The sequence below is a fragment of the Capra hircus genome, chromosome 10, assembly GCF_001704415.2.
Source record: "Capra hircus breed San Clemente chromosome 10, ASM170441v1, whole genome shotgun sequence".
NCBI lineage: Eukaryota > Metazoa > Chordata > Mammalia > Artiodactyla > Bovidae > Capra > Capra hircus.
In genome coordinates, this window is record NC_030817.1 from 37,500,240 (window position 1) to 37,522,681 (window position 22,442).

Sequence of the window (22,442 nt, forward strand, 5' to 3'; positions counted from 1 at the left end):
GGTACAGAATAGAATATTCAAAGATTATTGAATAATATGCCTAATCAAGCAAGAGACTATTAATTTTGGTACTAATTACATGTGTTTTCCTGTAGCATAAAATTACCATCTTCCTCTTTTTGCTTCTTTTTTTCTTCACAGTTAATTAGAAATGAAATCTAAAACTTATTCCATGCTGAGTCACTGTGTAGAATCTGATGGGCCTCCACCTTTGTTAGTATTGTGAAAATAATTTTAAAGCCCTTTTTTCTTGGCAAATATATTTTAGACAGATTTTATAATTATTTAATCATTTACATCCTTTCCATCTTTTTTAGTTGGATGCATTATCTATTTTTTTCTTCTGATACAACTGGTTAGGTAGGTTAATTGAACAAAATATAAAACGTAAATCAGGTAGAAAGATGAGTATAAAAATCATGCATAATCTCATGTGAGAACTGTTAATGTGTTAGAATATTTTCTTAAAAAAATACTAAATATATATACTATTGTATCAGACGCACTCAAGATTATAAGTTAATAAGCCCCTGATTCTGTTAATCCTAGAATATGCCTGATACTGTCTTTTAATTCTTTGCTACATTCCTATCTTCATCTCTAATTACATGCTCTTGTTCTCTTGATGATCATTCAGTTGACTCTAATAAATCTGTGAAAAGTCACTCATTTTGATAGCATTATATAAAACAGCCAATTTAGTTAACCTAAACTTTTACTCAGGAAGCATTGAATTTATTTTCGTCGTACAGAAATTGTCTAAGGATTTCATTAGAATTTTATTAACAAGTACCATAGGGAAAATACATAACTTTTATAATATCAAAATAGCTAATAGTTTTGAAAGAAAATGTCATGTTGCAAACTTTAGCACTGTATTTTTTGTTTGTTTTTTGTTTTTGTAATGCTATATTTTAGACAAATTCAAGTAAAATGTTTTTAAAAGGTTTAGAAAATGAACTGAACCTTCTTAAGTTTGTTCCATTGTTTATTAAATGTAAGTACATACAGAACATTGCATTAGGAAAAAGTTAAAATAACCCGTGTTCATCAACAGAGAAAGGCTAAACTGGGTTCATCTATATGCTGGGCAATTAAACAGTTGTTATAAAGACTGAAGGTAGGTTAGGAGGCAATGAAGTGAAAAGATTGCTAAGATTCACTATTAACTGTAGAAAAAGGAAAGCCATAGAAAAGGGTGTGGTATGAACATTTGGTGTGGTTTTTTTAAAGTGTGTATATGCTTGTATGTGCCTCACATTTTACTAAAGATCCCCCCCAAAAAAACATATTAACAGCATGTATTGGAAGAATAGGGTACTTTTACTAATTATTTCATAAACTTTTATAGACTTTCTGTACTACAGCAAGTTCATTTATTAAATACTGTCAAGGATTTATTTGAGGAATTGGGTGATTTCTTTATGCTTAGTGAACTAGTGAGCATCTTATACTTATGAAATTATGAATATGAACGTGTATGTAATCTCATACTCCTCCCTAGGCTGCGAGAAATTGAAGAACGGCTACATGGATTGAAAGCATCATCTATGACACAAACACCTGCCTTAAAATTTAAGGTAAGGAAAGACAGATCAGATTTTCATTGTTTATCTCAATTTTTTTTCAAGCATCATTTGAAGCATGACGTTAGGGATCAAATGAAATCCTAATTATTCTTTGAAGTGAGTCTTTTTTTGAACCCTTACAGTGTGTTGGACCCTGCTGGTTTTTAGATTCTACTAAGAAAAGAATGGACAGGACTCAAAATACATAACACGGCATTACTGGGGCTATTACACAGAATAAAATATAGGCACAAGAAGGAGGTTTAATTTTGCCTATAAAGGTTTATAAATGAATGACATTTGTACTTAATCTCTGTAAATTGGATATTGCCAAGTAGAGGAAAGAAGAAATGCTCTGTTCTTAAAAGAAGCAGCATAAACAAAGTTGTGAAGGGATATAACCCAACATCCAAAAATAGAGACAGATCTGGGAAATATCTAGTATTTAAAATTAAATTTTTGTGACCAACTAGTTGTATATGGTAAGAAAAATAGCTGGAAGTATATCAGTGATGATTCCACGGATGGAAAGCTGGCGTGTCAGCTGAAGGGCGTGACCGAAGCACAAGATGTGCATGTGATGCAGTTAGTTTGGAGCAAGGTGAGCAAACCAGTTCAGCTAGAATATACAGGATGCGGGGCATGGGGGCTGTGGGAAAGGAGGAAGAGAACTTAGATTTGATGGGAGAGTGGAAAGCTTTTCAGGGTTTTTGAGCATCAGAATAGATCTGTCTTAGCAGTGGTTTAAAGAATAAAAAGTAGCAGAGACATTGACATTGGCCTATTGGAAAGGACACAGCTTTATAGCTGAATAACAGCTTATTTGCAGTGTTAAATGGAGCATGGCAAAAGTCTCCTAATACTCATTTCCAGTTGAATATATGCACATGTCTAGTGTACTGTGTTATCTCTTCTTGATACCTGTTTCTTTTATCATAGGAACTTAACATACATGCTACATGCTAGAATGATGCCGACATACTTATTCAATCTATTTCTCTGACTTCTAAAGTTTTTTTTTTAACTTAAACATTTACAAGCCGTATAATAAAGTTATAAGATACATTCAAAACCCATAAAAGCATGGTCTTTGGAGTCACCCCCACCTGGAATTTGAATTCCATATCTACCACCATTATTATATATAATCAATGTTAAATATGTAGAATTGTTCTGATAGAAAAAATAAACTCTTCTATTTCATGTCCTGGGTTTTGTTGACTATGATCCACTATGTATATTAGAATCTCGAAATTCAATTATCACCTTACTAGAATTTATGCCCTTGTCAACCACAAATTGGCACTTGCCATCTGCCTCCGTAAGGATTAAATCATGTGCTGCTGCAGCTGCTAACCTTCAGCAGCCCCCTGAAAGGAGTTCGGGGTGGAAAGCGGGGGACAGTTCGGGGGAGGGGGGTTAGGAAGACTGGCAGGACAGGTCTTCAGATAGCTAGGTATTTTCCAATTTTATGAGCACAATTCTTGTATCTCCTCATGTCTTTAAAAACACTAAAATCATTCATAGTGAAGACTGTTCCTCATGACTAGCAGAAACCTTCTGGAAAAATATATGCTTGATTGCATGTATTCCTCCTTTACCAAAATCACATATATACTGACCTTCCCGCCTGCACCTTTGGAACAGTTTCTCAGAGCTACCTGAGGTGCTGTCTCCCAGGATGCAGTCCTCATATTGCCCCAAATAAAACCTAACTCACAACTTTCCTGTTGCATGTTTTTTTAAGTCGACACCCTATAGTTGGTATATCTTTCTAATACATGGTTATGTAGTCTAATAATAGGAATTTTTAATTATATAATTACTTATAGAGAAAAATATATAGATAACTGAAATTTAAAATTCCCAGGTGGCACTAGTGGTAAAGAACCCATCTGCCAATGCAGGAGATGTAAGAGATGATGGTTTGATCTCTGGGTCAGGAAAACCCCCTAGAGAACGAAATGGCCACCCACTCCAGTATTCATGCCTGGAGAATCCCATGGATAGGAGAGCCTGGCAGGCTACAGTCCATGGGGTTGCAAAGAGTCAGACACAAATGACTTAGCATGCACGCACAAAAAGGAATATGTAATAATTGGCAAATTTATTTAGAATTCCAGAGTTCTAAAAGAAACAGAAGTCTTATATGCCTGTTAACTGACAGATGGCTTTGCTTTCAGAATAAAATATTAGACTTGTCACATGTGACCACTGAACTTTAAAAAGAGCAAAAGAAGTATCAACAAACATTGGTCTGGAGAGTAGAAGACTTCGGTTGTGATCATGAGGCTTTGCCACTAGCTAGTTATGTAATATTAGCCAGATTACTTAACATCTCTGAATTCCTCTATTCATTGATCTCTAGACAGAGTACTTAGACTAAATGTCTAAAGCATTTCTTGACCCACAAAATTCTTTGGACAGCTGTAGGTAACACTAAAGCAATCATTACTCTTACTGGAGAGATAAGTAATTCCTTTGTGTTTGTCAACCAAACTGCATCAATCATAAACTAAGCAAAGTTGTTTAATCCATGGGTTTAGCAAGTTACCAGACGTTTATGAAGTGCCTGACCAATGTATAAACCATTTTGCTGGGGTGTACGTGTGTGTGCACACATGCATGTGTATATCAAGCAGAAAGGATTTACAGAGCTTTCTCTTCTATCGTAACTATTTTTGTATCTTTATCTTTTATTCTTTTCTCAGTTTATAGAAGAAGTAAGGAGAGTAATCCTTTCAGAATTGGTGCCTTCATCCCTGTCACTATTATTCCAGATGCTTTTTCTTATATTTTTAATTTTTCTTAATGCAGTTCTTCAGCCTTCAAACATCTTTAAGTTACTCCATTCTTTAAAAACAAAAATTTCTTAAACTTTATTTAGCTTAAAGCTACCATTTCAAAATATATATTCATTCATAAATTTTTTTTTCCTTGGAAAAAAATCTCCAAGGGCATGGGAAGAGATTAAATGTGTGTAAGATTGGAGGCAGGGACACTGTTACAGTATAGTCCAGAGGAGAAGTGATGAAGTGAAATGTTAGTATCTGTTGAAATGACTTCTTAGATGTTAGAGATAAGAGGGAGAAATGAATTTGTGATATCTTGAATCAAGATATGGAACATATGAGAGAGGTAAAGTGGGTTTAGGAGGGAAAGCTGTCATGTTCTGTTTGTGCTGCTGCTGCTAAGTCACTTCAGTCGTGTCCGACTCTGTGTGACCCCATAGACGGCAGCCCACCAGGCTCCCCCGTCCCTGGGATTCTCCAGGCAAAAACACTGGAGTGGGTTGCCATTTCCTTCCCCAGTGCATGAAAGTGAAAAGTGAAAGGGAAGTCACTCAGTCATGTCCGACTCTTGGCAACCCCATGGACTGCGGCCCACCAGGCTCCTCCATCCATGGGATTTTCCAGGCAAGAGTACTGGAGTGGGGTGCCATCGCCTTCTCCATGTAATCCAATACTAATGACTACCTTCTTTTTCTTGAAGCCCTCTCCTCCCTTGACTTCCATGCTGCTGCATTATCCTGTTTCTGTTTCTTCTTTAACCCTCTCTTCTATAGTTTTACCTACTCATCAGATGCAGACGTTCCTTGTAATTCTGTCTAAAGCCATTTTATTCTATGTGATTCCTAAGCAGTTTTATCCATTCTCTCAGTGTTATACATCACTTCTGTGATGGTGACGCATAGACTTAGATGATGACATATTCAATTCTGTATCTCCTATCCTAAATTCTCAGTTACCTATTAGGTATGTTACAGATACCTCAAACTAATTATGAACAAAAACATGGTTTACTTAGAGTTTCCTGTTACAGTTAATAGGTTAACTAATATCTTCCCAGACAATCAGACCCAAATCTTACCAATTGCCTCTGACTCCTTCTTTATCCCTATCTCCATTCAAATAATCATGTTGATTCTATCTTAATCTCTCAAATTTCCATTTTTGAATGGAACAACTTGTCCTCCTAGGTTCAGATTGTCTTTTGCCTAACCTCTTTCAGTAGTTTCCTAACTTGTCTCCAAAGTCTTCTAGCCTCTTAATTTTCCAGTTCATTCAGAAGCTACTACGAGATTTGCTCACCACCTAAAACAGCCAAATCCTGTTCTCTTTCACTACATGTAAAATAAATTATGCCCTGTTTTCTTAGTCAAACAGTCAAGGTTCTGTACATTTCTCATTCCAGTTACATTTTCCCCATAGCCAGTCTTCAACCTTATCAGATTGTTTCTCTCCTCTAAACTATGCCAGGTTCTTTCCTGCCTCTGCTTTAGTTCATGTGGTTCTGTCAGTATGGATTATCTTTCCAGCCCCAGTGTATCCCAACCCCAACTTTGGAAATCCTCTTCATCTCTTATGGCCAGTGCACATCCTTTATCTACTCACCTGTAGCACACTTTCCCTCTATTATGCACCATTTTACTCTGTCTCCTCCGCAGGATTATAAACTCTTGGGTGTAGAAGCTCAGCCTTATTGGTCTATATATGTTTCAGAATACCTACTATTACTTTACACAAAATAGTAGCGTAATAAGTCTTCCTTCTCCTTATTCTCATTCTTCATTTCCTATTAGATTTAAAGGTACTGAAGCTGCTCCTGGATAGTTTAAAATAATTAATGGTTGTTATATATTTAATAAGTAATGCAAATATAATCTAGATACAACTCATTTAAAATGATATATATTTGGAGATAATTTTATTATTTGTACTTTACCATTAATTATGTCCAAATTCTTTGAAAAACAGTTCACCATTTTTTAAATTTTGGGTGACTTTATCATTGTAGGTTGAAAATTTCTTCTGTATGGGATCCCCACTAGCAGTTTTTCTGGCATTGCGTGGCATCCGCCCAGGAAACACTGGAAGTCAAGACCATATTTTGCCCAGAGAGATTTGTAACCGATTACTAAACATTTTTCATCCAACAGATCCAGTGGTGAGTTGTAAATATGGATATCTGTGTCTCAGTATTAAATTTTTCCTAAGAGAATCTGTAAGAGACCTTGCAAGGTACTGCTGAATTGATGAGAAAGTATTCATTTACAGACATCTCTTATTTTATTGCACTTAACAGATAATGCAGTTTTGTTTGTTTATTTTTTATAAACAAGTTTTGTGGCAACCCTGCATTGAGTAAGTCTATTGATACCATTTTTCCAACGGCATTAATTTTTAATTAAGGTATATATTTTGCTATTTAGACATAATGTTGTGGCATATTTAATAGACCTTTAAGTATAGTGGAAACTTAACTTTTATATGCATTGGGAAACCAAAAAATTGTGGATTCACTTTATTGCAGTGATCGGGAAGCAAGCATGCAATATCTCCAAGGTATGCTTTATCTATTACACTTGATAAGTTCATATTTTTAAAATATTTTTCTTTGGTTAGTTTAGGGATTAGGAAGTAAAATACCTTAAAGATGTCCTGTTTATGTTATATTTATAGAATGAAAGCATAATGTAAAAATACTATCCAGCTAATGGATCCAGTTAATCCAAAGGACAGGAGTCTTCTGAACTTTCAAACCTTAACCAGTTGTAATTCCAATAATGTAGTAGCCATAAAATTTTAAAATCCCACTTTAAATACTTTGTTCTCTAAAGCATGTTGCAACATTGAAATGTGTGTGGTAGATCCTCTTAAAATTGAGAATATTTAAATACTGTGTATTAAACATGGAAAAGTGGAAGAATTTATTTTAGACTGGTAGAATTACAACATTTTGGATTTTTGCATTCTCATATCAGAGAGAATGCAAAAATGGATTAACTGGATCCATTAACTGGATAGTATTTTTACATTATGCTTTCATTCTACAAATACAATATAAACAGAACATCTTTAAGGTATTTTACTTCCTAATCCCTAAACTAACCAAAGAAAAATATTTTAAAAATATGAACTTATCAAGTGTAATAGATAAAGCATACCTCGGAGATACTGCACGCTTGATTCCAGATCACCACAATAAAGTGAATCACACAATTGTTTTGGTTTCCCAATGCATATAAAAGTTGTTTCCACTATACTTAAAAGTCTATTAAATTTTTTAATTAAATTTTTCTAATGTAAATAAATTTAACTTTTTGTAAATAAAAATAAATTTTTCTAATGTAAATAAGGATCTTACATCCAGGTGAACAGTTTAATGCGAAGTAAGATTTTTGGATGAGAAAAATTCTTCATTAAATCGTATTGGGGACAAGTATTAAATATAACTAAATTTAAGACAAACTGTTTTAAATAACATTTATTTTCTGAAAAACAGCTTTATATGACTCTGTAAAGTCTTTTAAAAGACCTTCGGCTGGTACCAAATAAATATAACATTAACTAAACACTAGAATTTTAGAAAATTTTCCATATGTTAAAAAAGTCAAAACTGCTATATTTAAGAAATAAATTTCACTGAAATGGAATCTAGTATTAAATTCAAATACTGATTGTACAGTCTTGGCCAGGTCACTCTGAAACTATCTATTTTTTATGTATATGATGTAGATGATAATATTTACCTCAAGGTTGTTAGGATTAAGTAAAACATGTGCAAAACAGCTAGTTAGACCTTAAGTATATTGTTATATCCATTCATTTTACTGATTTTCCTATAACTTGAAAGTGAACTTAAGATTGTAGGTGAACTGTGAGCTATGTTTTGTATAATCTTAAACTTTGTTATACAGTTGACCCTTGAACAGCTCTGGGGTTGGGGTACCAACCTTGTGCTCAGTCAACAATTGGGGTGTAATCTTATAGTCAGCTCTCCATATCTACAGTTTCGTATCCACAGATTCAACCAATTGCAGACCATGTTGTGCTTTAATATCTATTTATGAGAAAAAAACACACACGTATAAGTGGACCCATGCAGTTCACTCCTGAATTGTTTAAGGGTCAGCTGTATTATGGAGGATTACAAATTCATTATTACAAATTATTTTTTATTATTCATTTTATAGTTTTTCTGTGATTTTTGTTTTAAATAGTTATGTCAGAACTGTGTTAGGCAGTTTTTCTAAACTTATCTATTCTTCCCAACATCCTTCTGAGGTAGTAGAAATTAGGAAGTATTATTTCTTTTCTACAGCTTAGGAAACTAAGGCTCTGAGACTTTGTGACTTGGTGAGTGTCGTATAGTTAATAAGTGACAGAGGCCAGACTATGAATACAGGGAATTGTATGCCAAGTCCATTGCCTTTTCTGCTATATCGTCCCTATTTCACCTTAGACAAATGGTCTTATATCATCATCTCATGTACTACATTAATCTGCTTGAAAATAGAGTCAACTGAGAGCTTAGATGTTAAAAATTGAGCTTATTTACTGCGCTCCAAGTTGCTGTTTACTGCTTTAGTTTTGTTTTTGAGACTTAATATTAATCTAATTGCTAGATGTTATATAAAAATGAATATTCCTCTGAAAAACAAGGTCTTCCCTGTAGTTCAGACTTCCCTGTAGCTACAAGGTCTTCCCTTGTAGCTCCTGCCCTCAGGCAGGAGACTGGGGTTCAATCCCTGGGAAGATCCTCTGGAGAAGGGAGTGGCAACCCACTCCCAGTATTCTTGCTTGGAGAATCCCATGGAGAGAGGAGACTTGCAGGCTACAGCCCGTGGGGTCGCAAAGAGTCAGACACGACTGAGCAACTAATATTACTGAAAAACTAATTAAGGGGCACTATTAGCCTAGACTTAACTCAAATTTTTTTTATTGTCTCATCATTAAGGATATATAATTAGACAAACTACATATTATTAACAGTGAAGAAATAGGAATACATGTTAGGAGTGTCAGGTTTTTAATCATTTCCTAAGGTCCTCTGAGCACACAGTAGAATCAGAATGAACAGTTCACTAAAACCTAAGCATTGTGCCTTAATGTTTTGTTTCTTTGAATTTTTTTACATCAAGGCTTATAGATTAGAACCGTTAATACTGAAACACTACAGCAACATTTCACCTGTGCAGATCCACTGGTATAATACATCCAATCCTCTACCTTATGAGTATATGAAGCCAAGCTTTCTTCACCCAGCAAAAGATCCTACCTCAGTTTCAGAGAATGAAGGCATCTCAACAATACCAAGCCCTGTGACTTCGCCAGTCTTGTCTCGCCGACACTATGGGGAATCTATAACAAATATAGGCAAAGCAAGCATATTAGGTAATTTCTCTTTGGTATTCCTCATCAATGAACTTAAGAAATTTTATATAGTCATCAAATTTTAGGTACCTGGAAATACTCTATATATTACAAAACATCCGAGAGTTAACGTTTAGTTAACTACTCTCACTTCTTATATTTGAAGGCAAAAGCCCTAAATTCTCTAGTTAGATCAGATTCTGTAGTTAGAGAATATAAGATAGCTTGATGCACACACACAAAAAAAGGTGGAGGCATCAAGTCCCTCATTTTACCTTGGCCCCATCGCTTGCTGTGAAATCTGGAAAAGTCACGTAGTTTTTAATTCTCATCTCCCTCATTTGTGAAATGAGGGAGTGCTTGAGTACTAAGGGTGTCCTTGCCAACCCATTCTCTGATCTGTGTCCTAAAAGTCTCTCAAATCATGTCCTTATTGAGAGCAACAAGGATATTGAATTTCTCTTTGCGTGGTCTCCAGTTCCACCCACGGTGTTTGGTGTGGCGCTGGAGCTCAATTGTGTGCCACTTAATTTGTCCTTTGCTTTTGGTTACAAGTTGTCTTAATGTAAAATGCCACAAGATGGCACTGTAAACAGGCTCTAGCTGCTGGATTCATTGATATCCATCATAGAGATTGTTTATTCACAGCTTTTTATAACAGATCCACTTCACTTCAGGCGTAGGCATACCAGTAGTAAATATATGCCCATGTGAATGGCATGGTTCTCTTTATTAACATTTTTAATGTTATAAAATACTTTAAAAAACAAAGATCACTTGAATAAAATAGAATCTTTTTCTTTGTAAGCTGTATTCCTGCAGTTTGTACAACTCTCCTTCTGTTCAACACCATTTTTATTTAGAAACCTACAATATAAATTGCAGTTTTTTTGTGTTCCCACCCTGGAAAAACATGACTAGGGCTTAGTCTCTCTGCCAACTGACTGTAATTACGGGTGGTGCTCTTTAGCCTGGTATGTGGTGTAATTCAGCAGAATGACTGGCCTGTTTTGTGAAATGCAGGAGCTGCAAGCATTGGAAAGGGACTTGGAGGAATGTTGTTCTCAAGATTTGGACGTTCATCTGCATCACAGCCATCTGAGACATCAAGGGACTCCATAGAAGACGAGAAGAAGCCAGTTGCCTCACCACCCATGACCACCGTGGCAACGCAGACCCTCCCACACAGCAGTTCTGGCTTTCTTGACTCTGCATGTTAGTTCATACTCTTCTTTCCAGGTTTATACTGTGTCCTTTTTAAAACTGGAGGAAGACAAAGAGCATTAAGATATTAACACTAGCAGTCCACTCTAATCAAGTATGCCCTAGCTTTTAAAGAAAAAAATGCTTTTCCTCTACTTACATTTTCAGGAATAATTTGCAGGTAAATGCAGTTTTACTCTCTGCATGGGTGAATTAAGTTAAGAACATTAATAAGTGCCTTGTCACACAGAGATCTTACACATCAAGCATAAAACAAATCTCTTTGTGGTAAGCACTCCCTGATTTTTATAAAGTAGTTTTTTGGTTTTTGTTTTTAAACATGGTCTTCTCAGGTTTAAAAATTCATTTAGTTGCTGCAGATCTATGCTATATCTACTCTTGATACCGTTTTTAAAATGCTCTGCCAAAACCATCCTGGTACTAATCCCATAGTTCCCTTCATCAACTTAATTATAAAGCCTTCAAAACTTTAATTGTATTGGATCCACTCTATGGCTTCCCATCCTGTCCCTACTACCTTGTGTAAAATAGATACTCAAGAAATGAATGAAAGAATGGATAATTATACTGGACTTAGCAATAGAATGATGCTTTATTTAATTTTTTCCAGTGGATTTATAAGGTCTAAAATCTTAAATAGTTGTGAAACACTAAAACACTTAGTGTATATTTACTTCTGAGGGTCTAAACTTAAAGTTTATTTATAAATGTCCAGTGAAATAAAACTAGTAAGTCCTAGTTTCCATTGACTTACATAAGGAAATGTAGATTCTGAAACTAGTTACTTCCTTTCCGTAACTATAGCAAGAAGAAAATTTTATTTTCTTTCTCTAAAAATGTTTAAACAGTTCATTTCAGATGCTTAGCTTTGTTTTCTTACCGTATCTGCTGCTCTGAATTTTAAAATGACCAGCATTCATTGCCGTTCATGAAAAATTAAAAAGGAAGTTGAGATGTGACGGTCCTAGAGGCTGGATCTTTCTCCATAGTCAGCCCCACTCCACGATGAATTATCCTAGCCATTGCTGAGTTGGACATTCCTATTTGGGCCAATTCCATTTTTTAAACTTAATCCTATGCCTGACTCTGAATACTAGAAATTTTATAATTTCAAGCCTTTTGAACACTGCCTAGAAAATTCATTTTAGATTTTGATGTTTGTACAAAACTCATATTTTTAATGAGTTACTCTACGATTTATTGCTTAATAACAAATGAGATTGTGAAAATATAAAATTTTGTCATAACATGCAGGTCAAAAGAAAATTATAAACTTCTGAAGAAAAATAACTTTAAAGAATTTTGTAAGATGGCAGGTAAAAAGCCACAGTTCCTTGTAATGTTAATGCACAGCAATGATGCTAGTAAGCATTAGGGTGAATAAGGGAACAAGAAGAGCAGGGTCGAATTTGAGCCCCAGAGAAAAGGGGTAAGGAAGAGACAGAATTCTATAGGATCTGAGGGAAAAAACTGTCTTTTAGTGTTTTTGCTATTTAACATAGAAATTTCGAAGTGATAATGATAATAAAGAAGAAACTTATTTCTTCTTCCAGGACATGTGAAGGTAGAAATGCTTAGTTTTATTGCATTATAATATTTTAACAAAATACATTTTCTGTCATTCTTGCATATAAATTCTTTGTTGGTTCTAACGGTAAATTACTTACCAACTATAAACTCAGCTAACTAAGCTAACATGACTTCTTAGTTTCGTGTTTTCATCTCTAGATATAGATTTTAAAAGTCCAACTTTTAACATTGGACAACTTCTGTAGAAGAATTATGCCTTTTAAATCAAATCCTCTAGATTTACCTTTGACTTGCTTCAGTAATATACTCTTCTCTGTAATCCTGATTTAGATAAATTTCTTAAATCATAATTGCTATTTTGGCTGTATCTTGCAAATCATAAAACCTTTCTTCCTTAAATCTTTCTGGAATTTGATCACTGTGATTAGGTGATTCTGGCTTCCTTTTTCTTGCTCACATTGATTGCCTCAGTTCTTCTGGATAACCTTCATTCTAAGGCTACCAACTTTGATTCTCCTGCTTTTTGAGGGTAAGATGGACACAGACTGAATTCGTGATCAATCAGGGTTTCTGTCTTTAAAGAGTTAGTGTTGTCAATTGAAACTACTTTGCTGACATTGAGTTGAAGCATCTTATGTAGCTGCTCTTCATTTCTTTTGAAAAGTATAGGCTTATTTCTGGTGGTTTTACTGTTTCTTTTCATGTATTCCCTTGTGTTTGTAACATATCATGAAAAGAATTTGTTTCTTTTAGCACTGTTTTGCCTCTAGGTTAGAACTTAAATGAACTATAAATTTAGGGGATGTTTAAGTGTTAACGGATTATGACATTGTATTTCGAAGTTAATTATGCTTACATTTTCCATGACAGAGCTCTTCACAGAAACCTAATTGTGTACTTCTTTTTGTTTGCTAGGTTTAATCAGCTTATTTGGGAGTATTGTTCTAACTTTTGGCCACTGCATCACTGAAGGCCATTTGTAACCATCAGCCAACACTTTACAGCATCTTGTGTTTTTTTTTTCCCCACAGATTTCAGACTTCAAGAATCGTTCTTTAATCTCCCACAACTTCTTTTTCCGGAAAATGTAATACAGAATAAAGATAATACCCTCGGTATGGTATATGTCAGGAATAGCATTCAGAATGCTGTGAAAACGGTCTACTTAGATTTCTTTTGCTCACTGAAAACTTGATCAATTTTTTTTATGAGAGCAGCTTGAATGTTACCATTAACAGACTATTTTAAATGTATTCTCTTCCTGTATTTCCTAATCTTAAATGGTAGTGGTCCTGAAACTCGAGTATTCATTAGTTACTTAGTGTGCTAAAATATATCATATTCCTATATGCTTCTCCAAAGAAGGAACTGTTTAGAGAGAAGAAAAGCATTCGGCCATTTTCTTTCTTTTCTGTTGCCCTCCAGCTTTCAGAGAGCTTCAATGTTCTTTTCATGTAATATATTTAAATATAAAAGGATTTCATAGTATAAAGAGTTCAATCATTCCTAGTTATTTCAGATATTAATAACAGTATCCCTAGGGCTGTTAGTATGCCACAGATGATACCTGGTTTCATCACAAATATTTAATGGTCTTTAGAGGTATAGGCTTGCTTTGAAAAAAATTATTGGCTACAAGAGATATTTTCAGTCTCCTGGTTTTCAGCAGATTCAAAATGTATTAGTAAAAATTAATCTTTGCAGTTTAAAATTATTTTTATCTTAACTTCTCATTCCTTTTTTTCTGTATCTCCTTTCTCTTTCCTTTTTTAAAAATAATGGATTTTGTCTTTAACCAAAAAAGTAAGTTACAGGTTTCTCCTTGTATTTTCAAACTGTATCTAATTTTGCAGTTTCCATGTTTATAATTGCTAATTTTCATGCATTGTTTCTTCTTTCAAAAAAAAATATCTTAACTAGGTATAGCTTCCAAAACAGGGTGTCAGCATAACAAGCTGATTTGGGTTTTTGGCTCCGTGACAGTAGTTTGTAATGATCTAATTCAGTGAACTCCTCTCAAGAAATGATTTTTATAAGTGCTGTCTCTAGTCCCTGCTCATGTAATAGTCACTTTGAATATTTAGAGAAAGGAAAATTAATCCATTAATTTATTTGTCCTACATTCAAGTAGTCCTTTTATCCACTTCCTTAAAGCCATCCCAGCTACCTAAGCAGTTAGACCACTCGTCACAACTACGCCATGCTTCAGATGGTAATATGTATATGGCTTCTATTCTTTCTTCTCCTGTTTTTATTCATTCAACAATTTTACCATGAGGCAAGTAGATAGTCGCTAGAAAAGAGACACCAAGATGAACCAGTTTCAGTGCTGCCCATAAAGATGTTAAATGCTTAGGTGGAAACTTAAGTATATTTTAGAGGGCATATATTCTTGTAGGGAAGGTGGATAACTACAGAAATTATATAATATATGTTAGAATGTGATGAACCTCATGACAGAGATTCTAAGGAGAGAGAAAATGTTTTCACCTGGAGAAATGAAAAAAAAAAAGGTTTTGTGGAAGTAGTACTTAAATAAGCAGAGATGAAGAGACATTGCAGAGAAAAGAAACAGCACAGCACAAGCGAAAACAGAGATGGGAAGCACAGGTTATGTAGAGATCTAGAAGTGAGTTCTGAGAAGAACCAAGGATGAGTAGAAGGGAGTAGTTCCGAACACGCCGAGGAACGTTTCTCCAGCCAGGTGGTAGAGGATCCGATGGATTTGGCCATCCCCAGAAGCTCCTTTGTATTCTTAGGAGCCTGTGCTTCCCCAAATAGCCCGTCTGTTGTCAAATGTTAGGTGTCTGAATGTCTTTCAGAGTAGATTAGTGTTGGGAAATTTGGGGATCAGAAAATGGGAATGATAAAGCTCATTATGGAGTTTTTGCTATTTTTTTTAAATAAAGGATGTTTAGAGAATGTTTTTAAATATATTTGGAGCTATGATGAGTCACAAAATGTAAATATTCCTTGGCTGTCGAACATCTAACTACATAAAATATATGGTTGCTCTGAGGCAGAGGAAAAATAAGATATAATTTATCAAGAACTCTGAGCATATATTGCAAATGACTCTTTCATCAGTCATTTGGAAACCCAGTTTCCTTTACTAGTACTTTAAGTGGTTTTCTTGGTATCTACCTAAAGCCTAAAATCATGCAATTATAGTCATAATTGCTATTTATAAATAAGATAATTTTTAAAGATTCATCAAGTTTTTGAAAATTTCTCTCCAGGATGTTAAGACAGTCCCTTTAAATAGAAGAAACCTGTCCAGTTGGTACACATTATAATACTAAAATGGTTACTTTCTATTCATGTACTTTACTTTTTAACACCATATCCACGTTATAAGCCCTGCGCACAAAAGAACACTCTACTGAAAGCAGAGTGCTGGGGAGACTCTGCCTTCACCCTGGGTGGACGGCAGGCATTTGCTTGGAGAATAAGGAAGGAAGTGTGCCCATATGCATGACTCCCCCAAAAGAAAGTAAAAGGTGAAAGTGAAGTCGCTCAGGCGTGTCCCACTCTTTTGTGACCCCGTGGACTGTAGCCTACCACGTTCCTCTGTCCATGGGATTTTCCAGTCAAGAATACTGGAGTGGGTTGCCATTTCCTTCAACCCATGTTTTAAAACAGTGAAAGCAAATTATTGATGATTGTTAAAAGCCAACAAATTTTTTTTTCATTTTTACCTCTCCTCAACTTTCAGAAATCTTAAATTCTCTTTTTGTAGATACAGGAATATTAAATATTCACTCCAGAGAAAAGGATTAAGTGATTTTATGTTCTCCTTTTTCTTGACCTAATTCAGTGAAAGAAACTAGGAAAATACTAACCTGTCTAGTGCCACCCCTTCTTGATACAATAATAATGAGAAGGCAGGTCCAAGGCAACTCCGTGTAGATTTGGGCCAACTTTGGCCAAGAGCACATCTCACAGCACATGTAGAATAGTACTACCATGTAGTGACCTCACACCGTCGGGAATTCTGTGATCTACATAAAGATAAAAGATGAGACATTGGCCCACCTACATCCATCCATCCACCCACCTGTAAAACCAACACAAATATGGTGTCAGCTGCAAACCAGACTGCCTGGGGTAAACCTTTTAAGGAAGATGAGACTGTAAAATAGGTTCATCAAGTACAAGCTGGTTACCTAATTTCCATTTTGATGGTGACAACCTACAGATAAATAGAAAGGGAGGGGATAGGGTAAGCCAATCTAGTTAATGACACTTATTAAAAATCCCCTAGGTGATAAGAAGGACAGGGACACATAATGGGCAGTAAATTCATCATTTGAGTTTGTAGTATATGAAAGGCGGTGTTGCACAGTGATAGCACATTAAGAATACATTTCAGGGACATGAAATCAAAGTGGAGCCGAGTAACACTCGTTGTAACAGGAAAAATCTCCGTTTAACTTTAGAAGAACAGTTGTTTAAGACTGTTGGACTAGGAATGCATTCTACAGTGGCCTTTAAAAGGAATTCTTAGGAATAACATGGTATGGGCTTCACCAATTTTAATGTGTGTTTCCCATCTCTTCATTTTTCCTCTTATTTCTCCTTTTCATAACTGACTTCACCTTGACTCCTCTTCATTGTGTTTATTTCTTCTTTTCATCATCTTGTCTGTTGTGCCAGAATGTGCCTACGAATTTTAACACAGATGTCCCATGGAATACGAAAGATGAAAGATTGACATTCCTATCCCGCAGTTCAACATGTGCATTTCAACTATTTCTGACTTCTTATGGACTAGCTTATAATTTAAATGAGAAAAATAGCAGTTTTGTGAAAGGTCTATGTCAATATATTTCATAGTGCTTTATAAGCTGATTGGGTATTTATACTGTTTAAGTGTAAATAAGCCTTATATAAAAATTTTTAGAGAAGATCCATGGACATTCTTTGTCAGAAAAGCGCAATTGAGAAAAATAACTATAAATGCATTTTTAAATCACCAAATGGTATTGTTTCAACATTAGCTAAACATTTATATGAAATCATGCTCTAAAATGATGTGATTTCCAAACTTCCTGGGTAAAGCAAAACCCCACATTTTCTCCAACCTCCCTAATTTTTGCCAGTTTTTACTTTTTATACCTGCTAGCACGCTGAACAAAAGAGCAGATTTTGAGTCTGAATGGTAGTGATTTTTATTTTTAAGACAGACCCTTCAAAATACTGTATGGCTTATTGACAGCTTTTGAGAAATTCCTGAAGATGAAATTATCATTTGTCTAAGTGTTTTATCTCTTAAGGATTTGTTAGATAATCCAATTACAGTTTTAAAGCCTTGGATTTGGTAAGGTGATTTTTCTCATGTTACAAGGACTTTCTGTGTGTTTTAGAAAAAATTGAATTTACTGAACTATTTGAGGACAGCACTGTTGTAAATGAAGTCCTTCCTCTCAAGGGTTACCACTGTTCCTCCCAATTTCACTTTCCCAGCCAGTGGATTCTTGAGCACGGGTATGTCCTAGGTGCATGTTTGGCCCAGCTGACAGGATAGAGACTAGAGTAAGCTGTGGCCCTTTGAGGAATTCAGCATAGTGGGGAAGAAAACACTGTAGGACTGTAGTAGATGTTATCTTCCAACATGTTCTCTGAGCCAGTTGATGTAAAGAGCCTCCCCTGTGAAGGAGCCTTTGAGTGCCCTGTTGCACTCCTGCTGACATTATTGCATGTAAGGCTGACCCGTCATTCTGCAAGAAGACGATTTGCTGTATCTTTCAGGTTAGGCACAAATTATAAATAGGAAAGCCAGGATTTGAGGCCAGTTTCTTTATTCCAAATATACTTATGGTACCAAGTGAGATTTTTGTTTTCTTATTTAATATTCCATACTGACCTGAGCATACAAAGGAGAGGGTTCACCAGACAGAATCCTGAGCTACTGAGGCTCTTGAGTGTTTTCTTCCCATAAGATGAGAGTGGAAAATCACTTTTTAAAAAATAGTAATAATAATTAGGAGAGTCACTTCTGTTGGGTAAATTTTTATTCTCCAAATCTAGTAAGTCTGTGTAGAAACAATCTTACTGTGATACTTACTGATTTGTTTGACTTCTTTTTAGTGGAACTGGATCACAGAATTGACTTTGAACTCAGAGAAGGCCTTGTGGAAAGCCGCTATTGGTCAGCTGTCACGTCGCATACTGCCTATTGGTCATCCTTGGATGTTGCCCTCTTCCTGTTAACCTTCATGTACAAACACGAGCACGATAATAATGTGAAACCAAGTTTAGATCCAGTCTGAACCCTTGAAGGACATTAATGGCCCAAAACTGATTTTTTCTTGTTAAATATGTGTGTCAAGATATGAAAGTTTCAGGTTTAAGTATGTTTCAGTTTTGTTTAGGGCAAGAAATATTTGAATTTGAAAGCACTTTATTTTATTTAAAAAAGCAAAACAAATGTTCAGTTTGAAAGAAGTTTATATAATTCTCATCATTTTAATTATGAGTCTGACAGAACCTCCTGCAGAGAATCAAGGAAGACCTGGAATTGAGGAAGATTAGGGTAACCTGCAAGTTTATAAATCACAATCTAATTTCTCCCAAATATAAAGGCATATTAATGGGTTGAATCTAATGTATTAACCAAAGTATGTTATAAATCTAAAATGATCAAGGTCCAGGATACTCTATGTAAAGATCACAAGGTGGTATCATTGTTTTAGATTTGTATGAAAACTTCCATTTCCACAATTTCTTTGAAACATGAGTATAACAAGTTTTAAATGTTTTGAATTTAACTTGTTTAGAAAACCTAATGCTGAGAGAAACATTTGAACTACTGTATTTATAGTTTATTACCTCTGACTAATTGCTTTATGTCAATGTATGAAACATTACATTTTTTTAAAATTTCTTTGAACACATTTATTTCTATAGTGTTAAGACCCTTTTTTCTCAGAACTCCATCTTTATACTCTTCAGATGAATATACAGACACTGTGGCATAATTTCAGTATTTTTTCCATTAAAAACTTGTAGTTTCACACAAATAACACTAGTTCAATTATTCTGAAAAAGAAAGTGAACTTTTTATTATGTCACATGCACCTCAAAGAAAACTGAAGTTTTCTCCTTGACACAGAATACTCCAGAATAGGTACGTTTAGTAAACTTTATTGGAAAATTAGTCAACTTCTTTGGAGTAGGGAGTATAACTATTTTAATTAAGTATATAAGCATCTGTGTGCCAAACAATTAACATATAAAAAGGGGATAGAGTGCCCTAACAAATTTTTTAGGTGTTTTGAGGAGTTGTATTTGCAACATAGACACAATAGTTCAGGATTCTGAGACATTGAAAGAGTTCCCTTGGCTGTCATTTTTTCCACAGTGCTTTTCATCTGAGGAGCTCAAAGTGCTTTGCGATTCAATAATCTATGTAGAAGCTCCTTGAGGTAAGTGAATGAGTGTTATTCTCATGTTACATGTTAACACACTAAGGCACCAAAATATATAAAGTGCCTTGAATTAGACGACAGAGCAAACCAGGAGAGCTCAGATTGAAGACAGGCCATATTCTTTTATGTGCTGTTCATTGACTAATAATTCACACATGACCTCTTATTTTGCAAATAATAACAGAAGTTGCAATTCATAATGTGGAGAAATGACTGAAACCAGTCCTTCACCCTACTGGTTGTATACATTTTTGGGTTCTCACGGACAAAGGAGGAGTTATTTAGAAGGAATCAGTAGCCATTTCTGCCACAGCCAACCCTCACTTCTGAGAGGCTTCCACTGGGTTCTCCTTAAGGTGCTGTCTTTGCTTATCTTAGCTTCACAGAAATCATTGTCAAACTAGGAGCAAAGTTGGTCAGTTATACATCTCACCTTCTTTCTTTAGAGGATATAGAATCTTTGGCTTACTTGTAGGCCTTACTTGGTTGGCCTTTCATTGAATTTGCACAGCATAAAGCACTTCTTAGTGCTTAAAAAGATCCTAAGGCTCCATGGCCAAATATGTGACTCACTAAGAAACTTGCTATAAAAGGCTTTTGATGCTCTCTTAGCAAAGCTGAAGCAATGTCTTTCAAATTTAGAGATTCCTGTGAACTCAGGTCATTCTCGTACCCTGTTTATTTCGTAGTTCTATTTAGTTTTCAGGAGAATTAAACTTCCATCTCATATACTGTTTCATTAACAGTACATGAGCCTTTGGGTCTTAAGACATTCAAATGCCTCAGAGCTTTAAGGGATTCATTCTTAACCACTAAAATGTTAAGAGCCCCTTTCACCTGTGGGGAGTGAAAACCTATCAGACCTTTTAATTTGATATTCAGTAAAAGGAAAAGTATACTCCCATAGCTATAGGAATATATCAGCTGCCATTTTTTCATGTTAGGGAAAAAAATCCAATTTAGCCACATGGAAATTATTTGAATTCTTGAAAAGAGCAATATTCAAAACCACCTTTTCGAAATGAGATATTCTGGATTATTGGACAGGTGTTTTGTTTTCAATTCATTATTTCATAAACATGGCAATTTTTATTTCACAGTACTCTTCTTGTTTCCATGTCTCTGCATGTTATCATGGAATGTACTTGTATATACTCAAGTAATATACAGAGTATGTGTAATTCTAGCTTGATTTAGAAGCTAAGTCAGTTACTGAGTAACATTTTGCAACTTTATTCCTGCAAGTACTAAATTGGCCAAAAAGTTCTGTTTTTGATACATTAAAATTTTATTCTCTACTTTGTGTACCTGCTATGATGATTCTTCTGAGTACTGGTCAGACCATTCAAACAATGTTAATCCAGTTAGGCCCTCAAGAATTATTTACACTTAGAATAAGAAGGATGTTTTGTTAGTTCATAACTTTATTTTTGACAGTAATTATAATTGTGTTATAATCCGGTGTTACAGTATATTAGCACTTATTACAAAATATTCTCGGTTTCCTGGTAACTAATTTATACTCCGGAAGTAAGCCTTAGGAATCTTTTATTATACTTCTATTAGGTAGCATCTGTCAGCCTTTGGGAATTCTCACACTGAACATGTTCTTTAGAAGGTCTCAAGATGGTGACATGTAAACATTCATCTCATTTTCTCTGTTTCCTCATTGGGGCTGAAGTATTCTGATCTTATTCTGGCTTTGCCTTCCCATAAAGACTAAACAGGAAAAGAAACCATCAGTGGAATGTCACAGGCAATTCCACGACTCCTTCCAGTGATGACATTTTGAGCCCCTTAAGGTAGAACTAGACCAAACCTAGAGAGTTTGCTCTAAGGCCTACAGTAGAGAAAAAATAATTGAGTTGCTTTCTGATTAACTAGGTGGTTAATATTTCTGTCTTCTCAGCCACAGTGAGTAGGGCATTTGGACAATTGAGAAAACTAATTTGAGTGCATGTCTTAGAACTGTTTGAATAATCTTTTGTTAGCTTGGAAATGAGGCTAAGGAAGATATGTGATATTAAAGAAGGATCAAGGCAGAGCTAAAAAGAGGATATAGCAGTCCTTTACTGGAGAAAGAACTAGAACTTGACCAGACAAGTCTGAGTGTTGGATAGTTGACTTCTGTGGTTATTCTCAGGTTTCTTTTATCCGGATTCTGCTTGTCATCCTGCTTGAATACTTCTGCCTCAGACCTCTGCCAGCAACCTGCTGGTCCTCTGAATTTGAAACACATGCAGGGACTTCCCTGGCAGTCCAGTGGTTAAGGCTCCATGCTTCCAATGCAGGGGTGTGGGTTTGATTAAGATTGCCACCAAAAAAAAAAATGCAGTAAGTATTTTTATGGCTCAGTTCAGTTCAGTCTCTCAGTCGTGTCCGACTCCTTGCGACCCCATGAATCGCAGCACGCCAGGCCTCCCTGTCCATCACCAACTCCCAGAGTTCACTCAGACTCACGTCCATCAAGTCAGTGATGCCATCCAGCCATCTCATCCTCTGTCGTCCTCTTCTCCTCCTGCCTCCAATCCCTC

At 35.3% G+C, this 22,442-nt stretch overlaps 1 protein-coding gene across 4 annotated transcripts in view; it reads left to right on the top strand.

Annotated features, from left to right (window-relative positions):
• DDHD1 (DDHD domain containing 1) overlaps positions 1-21,206 on the top strand; it is a 71,110-nt gene extending 49,904 nt beyond the window's left edge. For 2 of the 4 annotated variants that reach the window (XM_018054129.1, XM_018054130.1), the window contains 6 exons: positions 1,505-1,580; positions 6,366-6,515; positions 9,493-9,745; positions 10,748-10,939; positions 13,510-13,593; positions 18,569-21,206. In XM_018054129.1, the coding sequence (XP_017909618.1) occupies positions 1,505-1,580; positions 6,366-6,515; positions 9,493-9,745; positions 10,748-10,939; positions 13,510-13,593; positions 18,569-18,750 (937 nt within the window). In that variant the 3' untranslated portion in view covers positions 18,751-21,206. The remainder of the gene's footprint in view (positions 1-1,504; positions 1,581-6,365; positions 6,516-9,492; positions 9,746-10,747; positions 10,940-13,509; positions 13,594-18,568) is intronic. The other 2 variants (XM_005685830.3, XM_005685829.3) reach the window with 1 other exon arrangement.